Source organism: Chionomys nivalis, chromosome 25, assembly GCF_950005125.1.
Source record: "Chionomys nivalis chromosome 25, mChiNiv1.1, whole genome shotgun sequence".
NCBI classification, from domain to species: domain Eukaryota; kingdom Metazoa; phylum Chordata; class Mammalia; order Rodentia; family Cricetidae; genus Chionomys; species Chionomys nivalis.
In genome coordinates this window covers 20840279-20864060 of record NC_080110.1, presented here as the reverse complement: position 1 = coordinate 20864060, position 23782 = coordinate 20840279, and the positions used below count along the sequence as shown (strand labels likewise).

Below are 23782 nucleotides of genomic sequence, written 5' to 3'. Positions count from 1 at the left end.
AAAACTGTATAAGGGCACATCACTGTTAGAGGTCACAAGTTTTGGAGCGGGATAGTATTAATGACTACATCCTTCTCCTGGCAATAGGAATAGAAACTGTATAATTGTTTTCTATTTCTATACTGAGATAAATATCACCCCTTTTGCTCACTCCTCTTAGTAATGATTACTATTTCTTTCTCAAAATAAAAGTGTATTGTCTAGAAGGGGATAAGGCATTTAATGGCTCATTCTAACATGTCCTTTGACACTTAGAAAGCATTCAAAATGTCCAGCTCCAAGAATGAGGACTTATTTTTTAGGAGTTAAGAGAAGCATCCATGTAGAATACTTGGCATCTAAAGGACTGGATTCTCTTGAGACAAGAAATACACTTGCAGAAGCAATTTTCATATGCTTGCAAATATCTTACCATTTTAATCACTGTTTACATTTCCTGGCAACATGGGATGTGACTGATTGAATGCATAATATGATATGATATTTATATGTCTGTATAACTAAAGTGAAATTAGTAAAAACAAAACCATTTAAGAATATTTATACTGTGGCTTTTTTAGTGAATTATATGATATTCTTAATTTCCCCCTATATTTTATAATTTGGATACCTACAAAACATTTCTGCTCAGAGCTAGCAATAGGTCACTGAATGAAGGTATTCTAAGAAACATTAACTATAAATTATCTATTTACCATTAAACTTCCATTCCATAAAATTACTTTGTATTCTGCATAGTGATATATGCTCATAATCATGCACTCCAGAACCTGAGGCAGGAGAATCACAAGATTGAGGACAACCTGGGCCACATGACGATATTCTGTCTCAGAAAGAAAAATATTTATTTTTCAAATATAGACTCACTAAGTATTTAAATCCAGGTCTTCTATATTATTAAAATAGTCTATACTTTCTGAAAATCTTATAAAATATAAAAAACTAAAATGTATCTTGAAAACATGAGATTTTCAAAGAAATCATGTGGCATATCATTTACATAAAAATCAAGAAAAGTATGTAGATAGTCTATATGAATTTTTAAAGAGAATTTATGCCTGAGTTTTAATCACAATATTGTTTTAGAAGGAGGAGACTCTATAGAGACAGCGAACTATTTCATCAATCCTTCAGGACTTATAAGTAGAGTCAGTAGACTAGTTTGATGAGCAGATGTGGGTCCCAATATTAAAGTTAGAAATGCATTTCTCTCTTGATAAGTAGCGTTTGGGAGCTGCAACACAGCTAGTGTTTGCCCTCTAGAAAGACTTGTTACCGATTTGCCTCTGGTTACTGTACTTGCTGTCTTGTACCGAAATCTTCATTGTAACGGATCATTTATTTCTTTGGATTTTTTAATTGCACAGCAAATCCATAAGCTACGGAGAGAACTGGTTGCATCCCAGGAGAAAGTTGCTACCCTCACATCTCAGCTGTCGGCAAATGTAAGTTGCCTTTTATTGTTTGAAGATACCAGAACAGATTTGTATCTAATTAGAGGTAATAGCTTGAGTCACAAGGTTAAAGTGTCCACGGTCACACCATGGAAGGCACTAGAAGGTAGGACTCATATGAAGTGGAAGGGTTTTGCCCACTCACTAATAAAATATGAACCTAAGTTGATGAGAAACAACATGGTAAAACAAAACAATGGGGATAAAAGATTGTAACTTAGAAAATTACAAACAGTGGTCATGATAACAAGTGTTGCCTCTTTTCTTGTTTCTTACTCTTGTCATTTTGCATGTAGAAGTTTTGCTCAAGTTGAAACCTAATAAGGTCTGTTGGTTTTTGACTGTGGAAGGCAAAATACCTATGGGTCCTGTCCCTTTCAATGGTTAATGAAACATACAATAAAGTTTAAAATAAATTAACGTGGATCTAAATAGGAAGCTTAGCTCCACTGTAAATAAAATACCGTTCTCTCAAATATACCATCACCCCCTCACACCTCGCTTCTTAGAACAATTTAGAAGACTACATTTGCTGGTACTAAAGCAACTTATGTTCATAAAAATAGGCACCCGGAAGACCGTCAACACATTAACCTTCTCTGTCGAATGTCTTTCCACGCTCCTAGGAGGACTCAAAGTAGATTAAATGAACTGTAACCCGGGACAGCATGTAGCCTTGTGCACAGTGCTAGGGAGAAGCAGTGTGAGAAACAAGAGCAGGGGGTGCGGAGGCCCTGCTGTGCTGACATATGCCCTCTGTAGTTTTTGCTCAGTCCTTTCTGCCCTGTGGCTCTGGGATTCTCCCTCTTGCTCCACGGCTGCCTCTCTGCCCCTTCGTGGAGGTGTTCTTGCTTCTCCACAAAGCATCACAAAGCAAAAATGAACAGGTGCGGGACTGTAGTGTATGACTCTGTAATAGGAATCCGCAGGAAATAAGTCATTTCACTCACTGGGAATTAATTTTAGTTCTGTATCCGCTGACATTATGCTTTGACGCTAGGGAATAATAGTCATTTGAGATAGACTATTATTGTTCACAAAGATTTCTATGAAATGCCTAACAATAAAAGCAGATTTTTTTTTCCTTTAAGCATTGCTAGAAAATAATAGTCTATCCACTGGTGATCTCTGAGTTTAACTATTAAAGAGATAATTTTGAGACTAATGTAAATTTTACTCTGTGTCTCTAGTGTACTGCTAAACTGGTGAGTTTCTGAACTTACACCCAGATGACATGTCGGACTGTGTTTATCTGTGGTTAAGAAGCCTCAGTGAGCAGCTCATCCATGATGATCACATGTTTTGTTGCATGTTTGTCTGCTTTTGTAGTACTTGGGTTTGGACCATGTACTCATATATGCCAGGCTAATTTTTTTTTTTTTTTTATCACCAGAGCCACAACTAGACCTGAAGTTATTTTTTTCTAATTTGCAATTTCTATTTGTGGGTAAAGACAGGTCTTTTTATTCAAATTTATATAGTTTATTAGCTGAACTGGCTGTATTAGTCTTAGCCTATTAACTTATTCAGACTGTGAGTAAATATTGTATTTGGTTAAATGTGTGCTCTCCACAGGAGGGATTGGCATATGAAAGTGCAGTAGGTATATGTCATAAAGACAGATTTTGAGGGGTATTTTTCAATTTAATAATCATTTAAGGAACATTCACCTCCTCTTAATCTATGTATTAGGTCCTAGTGAGTTCACTTGATTAGGTTCATTTTTGTGACTTGTGTGTTGCGCGCTGGGACTTGACGTTAATAAATCTATTTAAACTTGCTGTGTCACTGTTCAGTAGAGCAGAGTGAGAGAAAGATGATACTGAGTGAGACGCCTTCTCGTCGGACTAGCAGAGTACAGGACCAGTCAGTGGAGCACACAGTAGTCCTTCCCTCCTTACAGATGTGCTCCAGAAACAGCTGCGTCAAGCCACAAGAGACTTACAGAAAGCTCGTTCTGCTGGTGTACAAACTGTTATTTCATTCTACGTTGATACATGCATTGTAGGCATTATAAATGATCACACTTCATCTTGCTCTTAAAAAATTCACAGTAATTTTCTTTGTATCACATTAGATAGTGTAATTCCATGGCCATTATGAGAAATAGCTATTCTTAACTAACAGTTAGGCATCTCTGTTTTATCTCATATTAATACATTCTACTCTATTTTGAATAATATTTTAGGAAAAATTGCTAAAAAAAAATTAGTCACAATCTAGTAAACACTGCAACCACCCTGAAAATCATATTTTCTTTTAAAAGTCCCAAAGCTTCCCAGACAAAGTAATAAAAATAATTATTGATGAAAAATTGTCCCACATTTACCCCTTTATTCTTCTGTTAGTTTTTGTATTTAGTGAGAAACTTTACATTTATTACTTCTGAAGTAATAAAGTTAACCTGATAAACAAAGCCAAAATGATATGAATATGAAATAATCATTTTTAAAGCATACTTTCCACTGAAAATAATTTGACTTAAGATGATATTTAGTAAGCAATTATTAAGGGTTTGTGAAATATTAGTTAAAAGCATATTTACGAAGATTAGACATTTGTACTTTTCTTAGTTATGGTTTCTGTTGCTGCAATGAAACATCATGACCATAACAGAAAAAAGTCACGGAGGAAAGGGCATATTTGGCTTACACTTTCATACCACTTTCCATCACTGAGGTAGTCAGGACAGGAACTCAAGCAGGGCAGAAACCTGATGAGCTGATGCAGAGGCCATGGCGGGGTACTGTTTACTGACCTGCTCCTTGTGGCTTGCTCATTTCGCTTTCTTATAGAATCCAGGGCCACCAACCTAGGGATGGCACCACCCAAAATGGGCTGTCCCCCGCCATCAATCACTAATAAAGAAAATGCCTCACAGCTGGATCTTATGGAGGCATATTCTCTACAGAGGTTCCTTCCTTCCAGATGACTTTAACATGGGTCAAATTGACATAAGACTAAATAGCACAATATTCTAATGTTAAATACTTTATCATTACTTGGACCTACAAGATACAGTCAACATAGTTTATGTATACAACCTATTTTTTTATAATCCCAATATTCTCATATTTTTAATTCCAACTAATTTGATTTCATTAATACACAAATTATAAAGTAATTTTCTACAAATGTATATATCAAAGGCCCAATAATTAAATATTTGTTTTCTTGACTTTTTGAGAAGTAAAATATCACAGTGTTCAGGATTATTTTCTTTATCAAATAAGAATTTTTTTTTCTTCTCAAATGTTTTTTATGGGGGTGGCAACCTTGGTTTTAGCATTTAGCACCTTTGTTCACGGGCATAAAGGGATTATTTTGAAAAGGCAAAATTGTAATCAATACAGAAATCCATCATGACAAACATATTGTAAATTCAGAGGTAAGAATGGTTGTTTTCAAATGTAATATTAAAAAGAAGAAATACTCATGAAAACTGCATGATAGTACTTGGGTACTTTGTAAAATTGGTCAAATTAAAACATAGTACTTGGAATGCAAAGTTAGCCATGAAAATATGAAGAAAGCAGCAACATAGTGATCTAATGGCTCTCTCAGGAAAGGAAAGACCCCAGTAACTGAATAAGAGATCAAAGAGTGTTCATGAATGCTTGAACTGTCTTCTCCACAAACTGTTTTTCTCCCTACTGCAGTATCCATGAACCACAGTCCATGATGAGTGAAGGCACTTGCGCTAAGTATGGGCCATCAGAGGCTGACTCTCATGGGGATCTTTGGTAGCCATTTGATTGGAGGTGCCATCCTTTGAGCTCTACAACAGAAGGAAAAATGATGTGTTAGAGTCCCATCACACCCTTCCTTCAGAAAACTAAAATCAATCGCTTGCCAAAATCGACCAGATTTTACCTAGATCGTGCTTGTTATAGATCGATATTAGAAAACACTTAATCTTTAGATATTCATAGGAACACGGTAAATAACATCAGTTTGAGATAGTGTGACTGCAATTGTTTCTAAAGTCACAGGTCTGACTGAAGCATCCCATTATACTTAGCATTTGTACTTCATGCTGTGGAATCTGGAAGAAAAGGCCTCGTTTACAGTTGTATCTTCAAGCATTTCTAATCATAAGTGTGATGAATATATACTATAATACGTGCAATTCTCTAAGATTGAAAATAAAACCCCCAGGGCACCAAAGCTTAATGTTAAATTTGGACCAGCTCTACTTCTTTAGCTGAAGGGAATCGAAAGTAAGGAGAAAAGGCCTTTTATTACAGAGATTTGAAAGTGAAGACAACTCTTCCCACCCAGTTCTTTGTAAGTAGAAAAAGAGAAAAGATAATGTTCTAGCTGTCAGCAGATGTCTGACACTTGAAGGAGAATGTCCTCACAATAGACGCGCTAACAATATCCGCAAAGGTCATGACGGAAGTCGAGAAATGAAGAACATTTGTCCATTGACTATTTCAGTGACCTCCTTTCGGGCTTTCTTTTCTAAAAATGTGGCAGCTGGGAAATTCATTCGGCATTTCGGGTGTCAGATCGCTGCGTGAAGTGCAAGTCAGAGGTGTTGTTATTTGCAGAAAAAAAAAAAAATACCACCCCCTTTTGGAAGCCGAGCTCATATTAAATGTCAAAAGACTGAAACGCTGATTTTTAGGAAACCAAAATTTAGAAATGGAAAATGGAGATATGTGTTAAAGGAGCATCAGCACTAAGACCTAACCATGATAGTCATAGCACTTAAAACGTTGGAGCAGCTGAGATTAAGCATTTTGTAAAGCGAAGGACTTTATCTTAGCCACAGGAGACTCTGACATTCTATCTTTCTTCTATTTTCTTTGCAGGCTCACCTCGTAGCAGCTTTTGAAAAGAGTTTAGGGAATATGACTGGCCGACTGCAGAGTCTGACCATGACAGCAGAACAAAAGGTATGACCAGTAATTGCCACTGAGGCTCGAAAAGGGAGAGTATACTTCACAGGACGCTGAATATCAGGAAGGTGTTCGTGCCTTCAAACAATACTGCAGAGCACCCATTCCGCGATAAACTGGAACCCTGAGTGGGCGGTGCCACTTCCTTTCCGGCTGTAATCTAAAGACACAATCAGATTGTCCACATGTGCACAAAGAGACACAAATACACGCCAAGTTCTGAGGTACAGGTCTGTCTCTTTACCTCCAACTGCATCTATAAATGAAAACCAAATGTCAAGAGGAAGCTTTGTGTAGGAGAATTCAAATATGTTCATATTGTTATGCAGTTAATACGAAATGTACTTAAATGAGAACTTTCAAAAACGCATGCTCCAAAAGCCTATAAGTAAATCACGGCTGTAAGCTGACACATCAAGAAGGATGCCTAGAAACGTTAGAATTCCGAAGTAGGAGACATGAGAATGCACCAGCTATGATAGGAACAATTTTTAAGTGTTTCTGTATCAAAAATTAGTAGACATCTGAGATGCTATGTCTGTTTGAAGTAATATTACTTCAGTTACATCAAAACCTTAAAAGGCATGCGAAGGATTTTATAGTGTTGAATAAAGAATACTAAAAAGAAGGGAGCGGAATTGAGTTCTCAGAGGCACATACATTTAAATGTTCTGATCTATCAAGAAAGATGTTGGTCACTCTCTTATGAAGACCAGTTTTCTTCCGTGCTGTTTGTTCCGTGTCCTTGACCTTCTTGTATTGTTGGCTCGGAAGCTCATGGAAATGTTTTATAAAAGCTACACATATACAAAGCACTGGCAGATGTCCCTGTATTCATCTGATTCCCATACAGATCTATATTCTAAGAAGTTCTGGATATTTTCAACTTGTGCCAATATTTGCCTGTAGGGATAGCTTCAGTTTTGTGTTTAGCTATTGTGAGGTCTTGCATTATCAAGTTTTGTAAGTGCATGAAACTTGTTTTTAGAAAATATATGAATAGTCAAATTAAAAGGTGTGTAATGTAATATAATTACCTAATACAACCAGGTCCTCTTGTTTCTTTTAGAGCCTAGATTTCTGCCCACAACAATATTCTATACAATTTCATCAAACCTTTCTAGAAGATTTCTAACAAACCCCTCTGAGTTCTTAAACTTCCCTCTTTCCTCTCCTTCCCCTTTCTCCGTTCCTTCCTTCCTTCCCTGCCTCATCTTTTTCTCTCCTATCCTTATCCCCTTTCCTTCCCTCCCTCTTTTGTAATTTCCTTCTTTGTTATGGATTGCTACTTCACTGTGTAGCATAAGAACCCAGAAAACATGATTATAAGGTCCTTTATAAGCCAACCATGAAAGAATATCTAATAACATTGGAACTGGAAACCTTGAACATGAATTCTGACTGTGTCTCTTAAGAATTATCTAGCCTTAGCAAAGCGGTGATAGTGTACACCTTTACTCTCAGCACTTAGAAGGCAGAGGCAGGTGAATCTCTCTGTGAATTCCACCATAGAGCAAGTTCCAGGACAGCCAAGGCTGTTACACAGAGAAATTCGTCTTAAAAAACAAAACAAAATAAAATAAAACAAAAAAGAATTATCTAGTCTTGAGATAGCTTAACCTAAAATTCATTGGTTTAACAGTTGGGTGTTCTTTTTAATCACTGATATCTTCCAAAGTCACATTAATAACAAATAAGTACCTTGTAGGATCAGCATGAAAAATAAGCAAAATATTATGCTTTCATCACGTGTATTAGGGCAATCTAGAAATATCATCTTCCTGCACATTTATCTTTTTTTTCTTATAAAATTCCAAAAGGGACTGGGGAGAATTTTGTGTAAATCTTTCGCCATGGAAGTATGAGATCAAGAGTAAGGACTCCTCCGAACCCAGTATAAAAGCCAAAAGTGTATGAGGGCCTTCTTATAAGTATGATTATAATCCTACTCTGAAAGGTGGGTGGCAGAAACAGGCAATTCCAAGAACCAGATGGATATACATACTAGATTCAAGTTCATCAAGAGAAGTGAAATACATAAGGTGGAGAACAATCTAGGAAGATAATCAACATCAACCTCAAACCCTACCCATGCATGTACACATGCATACCTTCATGTTTACACATATGTGCACATATATGTTGACCATGCACAAATATATGGGCAAAAGTGAAAAAAAGAACATAAACTAATTCATATCTGGCATATGTTGGGTATATTCTAAAAAGGCTGATTAGCATTCGTTGGAATGTCTTGAAGAAAGCAAAATCAACAGTGATTCTTGGCAATATCTTCATATTTCCTTTATCTCTTTTATATGTGTACAAGTAAAATTACTAATAGAATTCTGTAAGATCCACAAGCATGTTAACTCATAATATTTGAAAACTTTGGAAGTCAAGACACCGTTAAGATTTCTATGTTGGTTTATCTTAGCAGTTCCCAGAATCAAATGTCTCTCTGCAGTCAAAATAGTCAAAAAAAAACCACAATAGTGTATATAATCCAGACTCTCTGTGTAGATTCCATCTTTACATGACTTATTTTTCTTACTCTATTACTTTTCCTACAAGTTTATTCTGTCTCTTTAAAGACTTTGGTTTATTTAAAAAAAAAAATACAACACTTATTTCTTTTTATAACTCTCCAAACTCATTTTCTTATCTCTCCCAAGCCTATGTACCTTTTTAAAACACACTGTGCCTCATTTAGAGGTCTTTTATGTCTGAATTTGTCTTTATTGTGTATCTGTAATTATTTTCTGACCAGCAGTGCACATTTTTTTAATACTACGTGGGCGTGGTGAGGGCCAACATGGCCCTGCCTGCTTGCCCTGCCTTGTTCAGCACATTGAAGGTCCCTTCACTGCCTCTGACAGACATTTACATTGCCCCATTTTTAGGCACAAAGCAGTCTATGATGCCATTAAGCAAATTGTAACAGTCTATTCATAGAGCCCATTTAAATGCTCTGTAGCCTGATCTGTCAAAAGAGTCAGAACCATTTCTGCTGGCAAACCAGGAAGCTGTTTGAAACCACGTATTTTGTTTTGCTTTTTGCTACTGCTGAATCAGGAAGAGCTCTCTTCAGGAAGCTGTGGCACACCACCAGCCCCCCAAAAAATGTGGCTAAACTTTGTTTTCGTGTGCGTGTCTATAATTCCTTTCCAAGCTTTCTTGAGTTTTATGTGGATGTAGTCAGCCACAAAATATAATTCCTTAATATAAGGACTTTTGTCATTATATACACAGGACACTTCAAATAACATCATCAAAATTGTTGGAAATTGTCCAGAAATATCATGTGTGATTGCCTTTACTATTTTTAACTAAGCATAAAGTAATTCCTCTTCAGTTCAGAACTATACAGAGACATGAATCTTGATAGCTTTCTATACATCTCAAATTTGTGAATTCATATTTATTTTTCTTTGAAGAAATCTATAAAATAACTTGGACTATGGTGTAGTTCAGTAACAGAAACTGCATCAAATCAGGAGATGAATGTATGCAATGTATCTAAACCACATGGACTGGTCACAAAACCCTAAACTGACCAGCTTTCAGGAAAGCTAAGGAACAAAGGGAGATTTCTTGGTGTGTTTTGTTCTCATTGTCTGACCAGAAGAGAATGATTTAGATTGAACAGACTAACATCTTGGCCCTGAATTTAAGGATAAATGTATCTCAAGGGTTCTTAAATTGGGGTCATGAAATAACAGAAGACAAAACACATTGTTCACTTCGACATTTTTCTAAAAGCCGAGGTCATAACATTTAATATTTCAGGAAAGGCATTCACCAGGGAACTAAGATAAAAGGGTGTATCACTCTCTGATCCAACAATCCTAAGAAAAAGCATCAAGAATATAGAACTGTATTTTTAATCTCAGTCTCTAGAGTTTCAAGGTTCATTTGCCCATTTAGTATTTCAGCAAATTTTTATTAACTTCTGTGAGGTAAGAAGAAAATAATATGAATTTTAAAAATATGTAGATTTCAAGGCAAATGCATAGAAGACTGGGGAGAGAAGAATGTTCTCAAGAAAACCACAGCTAACCTGTGAGATTAACTGAGTACCATTGTTAGGAAGTAAAGACAGATTTAGTGTAAAATTGAGCAGCCTTGCCTAGAAGCTTGAGCTGTTTCACAAGATTTGTTGTCAAGCTTGTAGGGTTTTTAGTGGAACTTAATGAGAAGTTTTGAAAGAGGTCAAGGACAACTAGGAAATTACGTTGGAAAGAATTTCAAAGGCTAGTATCAAGGAAATACTTGATTACTTTGTTTTTGAAGTATTTCAAACATGATCTTCCTAAGTTGTATAGCCAAAAATACACATGGCAACCATCCAAATTAGAAACCACATGAAAGTATACTTTTACATGGTCTACAGAAGTCATGGAATCGTTATCTTGAATTTATTACAGGAATTGAAGAGAGACAACAAAAAACTATCTGACATCTTAATTCCTAGGCATCCTTGTGGAATTTGTCAGACCTGTTTTCTCTGTGTTTTAGAGAAGAACTCTGAATGACTGTATTGCACAACAGACTAAACCGTCATCTGTATGACATAGCTATTTCTCAGAGTACTTCCACAAAGGCTGACCAGTGACTCTCTAGACTTAAGTATTTTCTGTTGTCCACAACAAAATAGAGACCTTCTGAAGACATTTCAGATTTTCTTATGATTTCGTAGTCATCTGTTTCTGGAATTCATTACTGACAGTAGTCCTTATCCCAATGTCCCACCAGCAAGGAAGCAAAAAAGAAGTTCGGGTGGAAGATACATGTATGTGTTTTGAGGCAACATTGTAATTTAAATGCATTACAGTAATCCTGGAAAAATATGCAGGAAAATCAATTCTAATGACAAAACCAATTCTAATGACAAAAAACAATGAGGGCCGGAATAATATTGGGAATTTTCTAAATCCTAGTCAAATATTTAAAATACATTTTGTTAATTTCTAATCTTCTACTGAGGAAGAAAGAAAGGGAACTGTGGCTTCCTGACTACTCAGTAAAGATAGTTCTACTCACTTAACCATGCAGAGACTTTCTGTTTATAACAGGCTGTGAAAGTTTTCATGTTTTCATATAGCACCTGTACTCCCTAGTTGAAAACACATCCATTCTATTATATGTGAGTAGTAAAGCTGAAAATTTTTTCTTCAGAGAACAAATACATCTATTGCGTGTAAACCAGAACTTTTCATAAAATCACGCCAGCATTTACTGAATTATAATCAATCAAAAAGAATGATCTCTCAGCTACAAAATAAGATATTCCATTAAATGGTATAAAAGGGACCTCTTTTATTCTATTTTTCTGACAGGGGTATTTCATTTTGGCCTGTAAGGGAAAGAGTATTTGGCAAAAGGTAAACATCATATGAAATTCTCACAAAGGTCATGGTTGTAACTTGAATGACAAAATTAGAGTAGATTTCATTCATGGAAAATTTTGCAGATGTAGGGAATAGAAAATACAGGTTTGAACAGATCATATCCATCTTTATGGAATTTAGCTATCAGTTTAATTAAAATCTTACAGAATTTGTTATAGGCAGTTATTTTTGCTTAGAAAGCTGCCCTGTAGAAATACCAACATGAATTCATATCAGCTAGTTTTTAACAGATAGAAATTTTCAAAGTCATATAGTAAATATATTTCTTACCTAGTTATCCTTCGCTTAGTTTAACTAAACCATCACAGATAACAATTGGTCTATAGATATCTGTCATTTTCAAAGTAAACCTTAATTTTACAAAGTGATCATTCTTCTAAGGTGTATTAAATTCATTGTTATAAAAAGGTAATATTCTATGAATATTCCACTTTTAATCACTTTTAAAGGGTTAGACAAAAAAAAAAAAATCAATGTAGTGGTGCACACCTTTTATCCTGGCTTTTATCCTGGCACTCTGGAAGCAGAGGCTGGGGTATCTCTGTGAGTTCAAGGCCAGTCTGGTCTATAGAACCAGTTCAAGGACAGCCAGGACTACATAGAGAAACTCTGTCTTGAAAATACCAAGTTTATAGAAGAGACTTCTCTAGAAGAGATTAAAGCTTTGGCACTTAAATAACTCAGCTAGCTCAAAATTAAGCTCAATTATTACATTTGCATAAGATCTTATTTCCATTTCTTTCTGAAAAGCCAGAGTCAAATATTTTAAATATTTTAGCAGATTTTTAAGTCTGCAGCATAAGCATCATTGGTTCCAAATCCAGGGATGAAAATTTGACTTTAATTAAAATTTAACACTCACCTAAGCACTGGTTATAAAATTGATTTTTAAATTATGTGAATCTATTTCCAGTAAATACTTTCTCTCTCCAGAGTTTCAAGTAGAACCATCAAGTTTTCGTAAAATTACTTGTAGTAATTGAACAAGAGACACAAAGCAGAAGTTGGGGGAGACAAAGTTGTTATGATGAACGGGGTTGCAAATTGTGTCTACAATGTGATATGCTTCCTTTACGAGAAATGAATGGTTACAGCAAATTATTTCATATCTATGTATAATTTCAGTAATTTCCATTATGAGGTTTGTATTTACAAACTGTTTAATGTTCACAAGAGTTTATTTTTCAGTCTAACCAGTGTCCATCACGAACATATGAGATACTCAAGCAAATACATGTATAAAAGGCAGCATGATGTTCAAGCCTGTATCGCCAGCACATGGGAGGCCAAGACATTGTATTCTTGCCTGAGCAACAGAGTGAAATCTTTTCTCAGAAAAAAAAAAAAAGGGAAAAAGAGAGAAGGGAGACAATCACAATCTACTCTAATTTCCCATGTCGTTTCAAGCAATTGCAGTGTCTACCTAAGATTAGAATCGTTACTGGACATTTCAACATATGAGGCAACTTTCTGCAACGAAATTGCTTAGCTTTTCCTTGTATTCTCTGAGACACTGAGAAAGGACCCTGATATTATTTATAATTTAATATATAAAGTCTTTGTATTTCATATGTTTCTATTCACTGCTGCATGAAAATAATATCAGGATTCTAAGGTGACTTTAACATGCCCTCCGAACATAGTAAGGTGACAGTTCAAAGAAATGAGTCTGGAATGAGTGCCAAGATTTATGCTTGAAGACAGAGAATCAATTCCCAAGGTACAAAGCATTTCAGACAAAATCTAAAATCAGGGTATCCATTGGACATCAAAGGCAACATAGTGTTATGCTGAAATATTGAGATTTAATATCTAATGTTCCCATAGGTAATGCTAAACTGAGTGACAGTTTATCTTGCCTTGCTTTGAAGGGATCAGCCATGTACCTCCCTTTGAAAAGATTATGGACTCCTGATATTACTTTTATAGGATAGGATTCTTTAAATTCCCTCTTTAGCTAACAAAAATTTAGATACAGTTTGACAAGGTCAGCCAAGACTCCAACTTCTTCAGGAGTATGGGGCTAAATACTATCAAACCCATTTGACAGGAAAGTATTAACAATGACCTTTTATTTTTTTCGAGACATTAAACTCCCAAATTCTGTTCATTCTACAGGAATCAGAACTCATAGAACTACGGGAAACCATTGAAATGTTGAAAGCCCAGAACTCTGCTGCCCAGGCGGCTATTCAGGGTGCGCTGAATGGCCCAGACCACCCTCCCAAAGGTATACTTCAAGCTGTGCCCTGTGTCACCCCATACTGTAAACACTGGCATGGGATTAGTTACAGTAGAGTTTTACTTACTCAGTGGTGCCCCCTTTTATAGTAAAGTAATGTAATTGCTTCAGAATTCCAAATCTTGTGAACGTTAGCTTTCATTATCCAGTGAATTTTAGATTATGAAACTGTAACCAGTCATGCACACATTTTTCTCTGCTTGAACTAGTACATTGAAGCTGGTAGGTTGAAAGTTGGTTAATTGTCTCACTTCAAGCAAATGAAGCCTAAGAATGGATATGATAATCAAGATCCCGTGTACACTGGGAGCAAGGTCTTATGGGTAGGGTCAATGAGAAAGTACATTTCTGGTAGCCAGGAGTTTTAAAGTGACCAGGAGTCAGATAAAAGTGTATCAGTACCATGCTTGTGTGATTCTTTGCCACCATCCCCATGCCTTGGAATGCCGTGGAAGAAATGCTCATTGTTTTGTTAGTCCTAATTCTTCTTTACCTATGTTCTATTTATTTGTATCCTGACATCGGCATGTTAAAGTACATTGTTCTTCCTTCAATTTAAAATCCTTTTCTAAATCCTGAATGCCTTATCACCTCTTTTCTCAGCTCCAGACTAGTTCTGATAAATAGTTTTGCATTCTTCCCCGTGTCTCCAATTACTAATCACTCTTCAACCCACTGGGATGACACCCCCTATTCCCACCCTTGCACCAAAAGTATGTTGTCCAGGACCAATAGTGACATATGTAATACTTAATTCATTAAAGATTTCAATTTCTTGTATTAGGTAGGAAAACAGATTCTACTAGTGATGCCCAAACCCTCACACTTGAAATGTTTATTTTTACAAATATTCATGCTGCCATACATTGTTCTTCATGCTGCATTTTTAATCACCATGATATTTCATACTTACATGTCATTATATTTTATTCTTGCTTCCCTCACAGTCTGTCTTCTTTTCTCACCCTTCTTTCCCTCTTTCTGGTCCGCTATCTTCCTGAAAACTATTCTGTCTTTACCTAGTGCCTGTGGTGAACGTATAGGCTAGCTCTTTATCTTGGTTATCAGGATAGTGCCATGTAAACATGGCTATGCAAATATCTCTATGGTAGGAAGACTGAGAATCCTTCAGGTATATACCTTCAGTGGTATAGTTGGGTCTAATGATAGATCTGTTACTAGTTTCTGTGAGTAACTTTCACGCTTCTTTCCAGAGGAGCTGTAGTAGTTACTTTGTACCTGTTATTGTTGACCAGCTACCATCCTCCCCTCTCTCTTGCCAGCGTTTACCATTGACATTCTTGATAATAGTTACTCTGGCTAGAGTGGAATCTCAACATGTTTTAATTTATGTCTCCTGATGCCTAATGATGCTGAACCCTTTATCAAATATATATTGGTTATTTTAACTTCTTCCTTTGAGAACTAGCTATTCAATTCACTAGTCCACTTATAGATTGGGTGAGACTTCTATTTTGGTATATAATATTTTAAGTTTTTATATTTATTCTTTATGAGTGTTTTGCCTCAATGTATATTTGAGCAATGCATGTGTTCCTAGTGTCCACAGAAGCCAGAAAAGGTTGTTGGATCCCATGGGACTGGACTGACAAATGTGGGTGCTGCCATGTGGGTGCTGGAAATCAAACATAGGTCCTTTGAAACAGCAATCAGTGATCTTAACAACTCAGCTATCTCTCAAAGATGATATTTAATTTTTGAAGTCCTGTAGAGTTTCTATATGTTAGTTTCCTGTCGTGTGTTTCGTTGGGATAAATGTCCTACTATTCTGTAGGCGATCTCTTTGCCTGATGGCTTTCTTTGTTGTACAGAAACTTAAACAGTACACAATCCCTTGGACCAACTGCTGGGATCATTTCCTGAGTTACTGTGATATTTCTAGTCCTTTTTAATTCCTTGTAAATTTTTCTGTGGTAAATATCCATTCACTCTTCTGTACCCATTTTTAATTTTTGGTATCCTATATTCTTCTTCATTATGATTCTTACCATATGATGTTGTATATTCTAGCTAAAAGTCTATGAATTTGTCTACTGCTCAAGCTACAATTATTGCTTTTACTAGGAACTTGTCTAATATGCCTTGAAGCTAAGCTCACCTCTTAATGCCAAAGGAGAGATGTAATAGAATGCCTTTGGGTTTAACTCTGGCACCTGAAAATCAACATTCTCTACTTGCCATTTTTCCACTCACACTTCCTCTATTCACCATCCTTTTTCTCTGATATAGTATTACCATCTTTTCATTTTTATAGTCAGAAATAGTGCATGTCAGTTATAAGCACTGTTCTTCTGATTCAATGTATCTATGGGTTTATTGACTCCATGCCTTCAATAGCTCTTGAATGTTCACTTTTCTCTGACTCCATCACCATTCTCCATCTCTCCCCTAAACTCTGACTAGGGACTCCTACATAGGCTCGATGTTTCTTAACTTCTTCCTATGTTTGCACTGGGGCTATAACTCAGCCATAGAGTGCCTGTCTATCATATACAGGACCCTAATTCTAATCCACAATACCACACAGATGAAAAATCTTCTACAGACTACACCAGTGGTTCTCAACTTTTCCTAATGCTACAACCTCCTCTAATACAATTCCTCATGTTGTGGTGACCCCAACCATAAAATTATTTTTGTTGCTATTTCATAATTGTAATTTTTCTCCTGTTATAATTGGTAATGTAAATATATGTATTTTCTAGTTTTTTTTTTGAAGCATCACAACCCATAGGTTGAGAACCACCAGTCAACAACATCCCTCACATCAAAGTCAGAGAAGTCGTGTAAAAACATGTACTAATCAGGACACCATTGTCTACTGTGAGAAATTCAGACTATTAAATATAACACTACATCTCCTCACCAGCTTGACTCACTCAACAAATATTCAGTGACTCGTAGTTCTTGAATTTGCCTCTTGCTTTTGTGTTATAATGTGCACTCCATGTTGAAATTGTTCTCCAGCCTGAATTTCTTATTATTCCCTGCTCACTTCTAATATTCTCCTCTGTTTGATAAAAATCAAAACGTTTTAGAAAACTGCAGGATTTAGCCAAAGCAGGCCTCCTAGCCCCCTAAACTTGTTCAAGTCCCCTGTGATATATTTCTGGGAAAGTATTCATATTTACGTTTCTCCCCTATACTTATTAAATCTATCTTCTTAAATTTATGCTAGAAAATCTTTTAATTTGTATTTTGGCTGTGGCAATACCTTAAATGTGTAGGAGTATCTTGGTTAGGATTTCCATTACTTTGAAGAGTTTCCATGACCATGGCAATTCTTATTAAAAGAAGCATTTAATTAGGACTGGCTTACAGTTCAGAGGTTTAGTCCATTGTTATCATCAAGGGAAGCATGGTGGCAGACAGGCAGACATGCTGCTAGAGAAGGGGCTAAAATTTCTACACCAGGATCCAAAGGCAGCAGGACAAGACCTGAACCCCTAAGCCTGGCTTGGGCTTGTGAGACTCAAAGCCCACCCTCCCAGTGACAAACTTCCTCCCTCCATCAAGGTCACACTTACTCCCTTGAGACCACACTTTTGAGTAGTACCAGTCCCTCGCTATGGACCAAGCATTCAAACTCATGGTCTACAGTGGTCATTCCTATTCAAACCACCAAATGGAGGCTTATCCAAAGTTTATAGAAAGGAATAACAAAGTCAAAAATTATATGGTTGAATTTAAGTTTTAAAAAAAAGTACATAAAGGGGTATACTTACTGTGAAAAGCAGACTTATTTTCTTGAGCTACTTCTGTTAAAAATTCAGCAGCTTTCCATGTGGGGAAGTTGATTTATATGCTGCATGGAAAATTACTGCATATTTAAGGCTTATCTCAAAGCAATAATAAAGCAGCTTATGTTCTAAATCTTCGTGTCGTAAATAGGTCCAGAAGGGCTTTAAAAAGGCTTAATCCTTCCCTTAATATAACACAAGTCACTGAAGTGAGGCTTTCTGGAATGACTCCTTTTATCTTAGGCAACAGGTAGCTTATACTGCATCTTCTAGAATTCAAATATGGGAATTTTTTTGCTTGCAAGTGTGGGCTGGATAATCAGTTAGGTCTAAATTCATCCACAAGCATTAGAAATCTTTAAATGTTACACCTTGAGAACAATCAGAAGACAGAATAGTTGGATATGTAGCAGGATTTATATTTCTGAAGTACTGAAACATCATTCAGTTCTGTTACTACAAACATGTTGCTTGTATTTTATTGACAGCCAGTGTTGCATGGCGAAAATAGTTGCCTGTCCAAGCCATGCAGCTCTCGCTGGTTATTCAGCTGATGAGGTTGAAATACTGTCTTTGAAGCTCTGAAAATGCAATTTCCTCTAGATTTTGACATGTGGCCCTGGGATAAATATGTGCAGCGAGGTGACACTTTCTGCATAGGCCAATCTGGCAAAAATCCCATCTGTTAACCCACTGTTGTTCTCTAAATTTTTATGCTATATTTATTACCAGTCTGGTAAGTAAACCTATCACAAAAATATGAATTCATTTATAGATATATCTAAGTTTTTGTACATGGTATTCTATTTTGTCTTAAATAAAGAAATAGATATAAATAACTAATCTACTAGATTACATGACGTTTAAAACAAAGGAATACAAATGTATCCTTGAATCTGATTATATTTGAAAGGTATAATAAAAATGTTAAAAGGTTGAAAATTAAAAGTATGGAAATTTTCCTTTTCTTTACACAGATATAATATCATTTTATAGCAGTTTTTCCTTAGTTATCAACTATTGATCGGTTATTTATAATATATACAATATATGTTATATATAATAAGTATATAAAATATGATATTTTATATTATATGTTTTATATGTTATTTATACAGAAATGTGTGTGAGTGTTTGTGTATGAAATTGGATAACAGTAAATGCTTTTTAGAATAATTTGTAAATAACCACTGACATCTGCTAGTCTTTTTATTAATTTGATAAATGAATCAAACTTTATTTCACACTATTATTTCTATGGAAATGTTTTTATTGACAATACTAGTTTTATTATATTTTAATTTATTTTATTTCTTTTGAATTCTTTTCTTTCTTTGTTTTGCTTTCAAAGCATTCCAACTGCAGTTTCCCTTTCCTCCACTACTACTGGTCATCTTCCTCCCCAGATCCACTCCTACTCTGAAGACCCCTTCAGAAACGAACAGGCTTCCCATAGAAACATTTTAAATGTTATATAGCAATTATTTAGCCATTTTCGACATCCTACAAGTCTCATCAAAATTTGTTTTTGTTAGGCTAATCTATACTGATGCAAATTAAATAGACTACAAGTTATATCCTAAAAGCAAATTTTTCTTTACACTTTTCTTAGTGTCCCACTGAAAATATCAGGTTGTTGCAAATAGATACAATTTCAATATAAGTTTAATTCTAATATACTACCTTCCATAAGCTAATTACTTGGGATGAGTAGATGCCTTTATAGAATAATGAATACCAAAAGCTGTTCTCTTCCAATTATCTTCTCTAAGTTGAAGTACAAATTAATGTAGCACCAATGATCACACCATCAGTTTTCATGTGTGTAACTGTGTGCAGATTGTATTTAGTAGTTAAAGACATTTTATTGCTTTAACAATAAAATTAAGTAATCAGGACACATCCAGCATTGTTATTGCTTTTTTTTTTTTTTTTTTTTTCTGAGACTGGACTTCTCTGTAGCTTTGGAGCCTGTCCTAGAACTAGCTCTTGTATACCAGGCTAGCCCCGAACTCACAGAGATCCACCTGCCTCAGCCTCCCGAGTGCTGGGATTAAAGGTATGCACCACCACTGCCCGGCTGCTATTGCTTTTGATTTTACTATTCTCTGTTGGGTCAGGGACCAGGGATGTGTTTATAAGAATTGTACTATAATAAAGTTATTATCTATTTAATTTACAAATAGCCACTTCCACTCTCTCTTGCACAGGAATTAAGAACACATAGATGAAGAGTTGGGGTGTTAATTTTATCTGATCAGGAGTTGCTTGGAGGTTTTTCCTCGCCCTTTCTTTAACCTTGATCATATACAGACCTTCTTTGCAGTTCATGCCCCTCACCTATGAAATGAAGTGCTTGTGTGCATGCCTTGCAAGGAATGTTTCAGCAGTGGTCTGGTATGATTCCATTAAGTGGAAAGTTAATGAATTTGGCCTTGGTACCTTTATTCATCGCACAAATATTAGAGAGACAGAATTCATTTTTCACGTCTTGTGAATTTCCATTTGCTCCATGGAACTAATCATTAGAAACAAATCATTTTTGGAAGGGCTGTCTAATTAGGTATTGGTAAAAAATCACAGAGCTGAGCCATTCGGCTTTGGACTAGACTCAAAACTCTTCAAACCTCTGGTGCCTTGGGCCCATTTGAGATTCTCATTGACTTTTCATGGGTACGACCCAGTTAATTAAAACAAATACAGTTATTCTTTATTAAATACATCAGACCAAAACTGCCCTTTAGTGGGCTGTAGAAAGCCATGCTTAGCTGGAAAGCCACACACCCTCTGCCTTCAGACTCAGATGGTGAATGAACTTGACCCCCTCTGTCTATTGCTAGATCTCCGCATCAGAAGACAGCATTCCTCCGAAAGCGTTTCTAGTATCAACAGCGCCACCAGCCACTCCAGCATTGGCAGTGGTAATGATGCTGACTCCAAGAAAAAGAAAAAGAAAAACTGGGTAAGACATCCCCTCTGGTGAAAGTCAGAACTTTGGATGACACAAGGACTTAGTTGTTTACTTGAGGCTGGGGGTGGAGGGGTTAGAAATCTTACTTCTAAAGTTAGGCGGATATGGCACTGAAGGGCACACATGCTGGGGCTAGGACAGAGAGCCAGTGTGGGGCTTCCTTATCCCAATGGAGATGAGGAAGAAGATTGGGATTAGGATAAGGATGGTAGAAACAGAGGTGGGAGAGGGAAAGGAGAAACCAAAGTCCTCCCCAACCCCCAGACTCTACAGAATGTACAAGGAAGAAAGCACCAGCCTATAAGAAATCAACTGCATTAGTTTCTATTGGCATATACGTATTTATCTAACAGAGCATAATAGGAATACTAAGTAGACCATAGTGGGAATATAGAAATGAACTTTAGAAGAACTATCCATAAATTTACTAGAGATGTTTTTATTATTTATGGCAATATTAATCAGCAAAAAGGTAGTACAGTAAAGAAGAGAATTTCTATCAATACCTTGAGACAAAAGTCAACCTTCACACGGATAGAAGTTTTTTGAGGACACTCAAAGCTAGCTGAGACTTTTACTGGTGTTTTTCTGGAAATAATGAAAACAAATATCTTTTTGTTTCAAACAAATGTTTATGCAGGTAATATTTTAAAATACTGATCAGCCTTCATTCCCTTGATTTGTAATTCTACACTCTTTCATATTTCTGCAAGGTGAACTCTAGAGGAAGTGAGGTGAATATGTAACCGTGGACATTTGGCATGCATCTATACAAAACACCCTACCTCGGCATGAATGCTATTCATTTTGGCAGCAGGCTTTTATACCTTTTAAAAACAGATTACCTTGTATGTCTTTTCTTTGTGCCTTTTCATTTTAATCTCAAATTTTCAAGAGAAGTAAAACCACTTTCTGAATAGAGCTGTAGGGGATACCAATTCTGGTTTTGAATAGTCTTGGAATTGGAAATCTGAATAGCCACCAAAAAAAATCACAATTAATGAAGTGTTAGGTGAATTTGATTTCATTTTGCTTTTTAAGTTTGGACTGTCAGCAGGACATGACTTGATTGTGGCGCTAAAGTGGCCATTTAAAACAAATTGCCTTGAAGAGAGAAGCCTTGGGAACAGAGATCCCTTCAAGGTACTTAGTTTTAAATGAGTGCTCTGACAGCCATGCCCTTGACCTCGCGCTATTCAAAAGCCCTCCATGTTTGCGCTCTGCTGGATTAATACAAGAACAAAAGGGAACTACAGAGCACAGTATTGATGTCTTAGGGATACTGTGCCGCCATTGTTAATACTCTGCTTACATATACTCACCCCAGGCAGTGGCTAGGATGGCGCCTGCTAACTAACGCCCCACAGCCAATAATCCCTCCACGTTCAGATGGGCAAAAGGGTAACTTCTGTCCTCCTTACAGCTGAGAAGCTCTTTCAAACAAGCCTTTGGGAAAAAAAAGTCCACGAAGCCACCTTCCTCACATTCGGACATTGAAGAGCTGACAGATTCCTCTCTGCCAGCATCCCCCAAGCTACCCCACAATGCTGGCGACTGTGGTTCCACCTCCATGAAGCCCTCCCAGTCGGCCTCAGCGTAAGTTACTCCCTTGGTATCATTTTGACCAACTTTTCAAAATTGACTTCACCCAAGGCCAGTGGCTATGTCCTAAATGCAATCTGGCTCGCTCTCACAAGCACATCTGTTTTTACCCATCATTACAATTCTTGTATGGTGGACAATCTTTGTTTCTGTTCTATTTTCTATTAGTATCTGCTGTTTCGCAATCTCATCCTACACTTTATTAAATCATTCTTTTTTTTTTTTTTTACTTGCATTGATCCATGTGTCTGTCTAAATGTGCATACATGCAGGTCACCCCTTGTCTGGCCACCCAAGAAACGAAAAAATGGCCCTGTGATCTACAAGCATAGATCCCGGTAAAAGAGCGTGTTTTGCATGAAACTGTAAAGACACAGGTTCTAACCTCGCCATGGACTTTTTTGTCCTTTTCTAAAATCCTTTGCATGCGTTTACATCTTCACATAGCCCTTTGTTTTTCAACTAAACAATAGTTTTCCCAAACCAACCCCAAATCCATTTGCCTTTGGTTGCACTAGATATCATGACTTTTCTATAGTAGCCAAATTTTATAGTATAAGAAAGAAAAAACACAGCATGTAAAATGTAACTTGCAAAATAATTTCATATGATTTTATAAAGTACTTTGTGTAAATGTTCTTATATGTTCAGCAAAAATGACTATCCCAGACATGCAAAGAAAACAGTACCACCATGCTGTGACTACATGATTTCATCACTTACATAAGGAAAACTTTTGTGATCAACTGTCTAAGCCTTCAGATTTTAAAGGGGGAGGTTATTAGTTAATATAAAGAAATCTCTTGACAGATTGTCTCTAACAAAGTTACGCATAAAACCCCAACAAAGCAGTAAGGGTATAGGGGATATGACCTTCAGACAGCTTCCAGCTAGCTTGCTGGCGTGGGTTGAAATTGGTAGCTTAGCTTCATTAGCTGTGATCTCCTAAGTCTTCAGAGTCCAACAGGAAGTTTATGTAACACTCATCCATTATTTAAATGTCCAAAACTAATCTCTGTAATTTATTTTCTACAATATTTATATTGGATTTTCATGGAGGCTGAATGACAGCATGGAGGCAAATAAGGTTATTGTTTGCACAGTTTTAGAAAGGGAGAAATCAACATTTTGAGACTATAATGATTTGGCTTTTAAAAAGGAGAATTTCATGTTACAAACGGAGGGTTAAGCCCCTTGACAAATACACAGTGAAATGTCACAATGGTTTATTCTATCCATATCAGACACCAGGGAGTTCTGAGGATTGCTTTTCCTTCCTTAATACCAGACTGTCTTTAAACTTCAGAAAACAGGACAAAAAGATGAAAAGAAAAGGAGCTGATTTCAGTTTTGAACCTGTGAATGAGCGCTGGTAAAACTCTCCTTCGCTGTAGGTTTTACCAACAGCAGGAAACATCTGTACCTGGTGGATATTAT

General features: G+C 36.3%; 1 protein-coding gene across 5 annotated transcripts in view; it reads left to right on the top strand.

Moving 5' to 3' along the window:
- The window catches only part of Nav3 (neuron navigator 3), a 686168-nt gene that overhangs the window by 630355 nt on the left and 32031 nt on the right, over positions 1-23782 (top strand). For 4 of the 5 annotated variants that reach the window (XM_057757535.1, XM_057757536.1, XM_057757534.1 and 1 more), the window contains 6 exons: positions 1368-1445; positions 6272-6355; positions 13888-13999; positions 20613-20734; positions 21457-21477; positions 22167-22339. In XM_057757535.1, the coding sequence (XP_057613518.1) occupies positions 1368-1445; positions 6272-6355; positions 13888-13999; positions 20613-20734; positions 21457-21477; positions 22167-22339 (590 nt within the window). The remainder of the gene's footprint in view (positions 1-1367; positions 1446-6271; positions 6356-13887; positions 14000-20612; positions 20735-21456; positions 21478-22166; positions 22340-23782) is intronic. The other variant, XM_057757533.1, reaches the window with a different exon arrangement.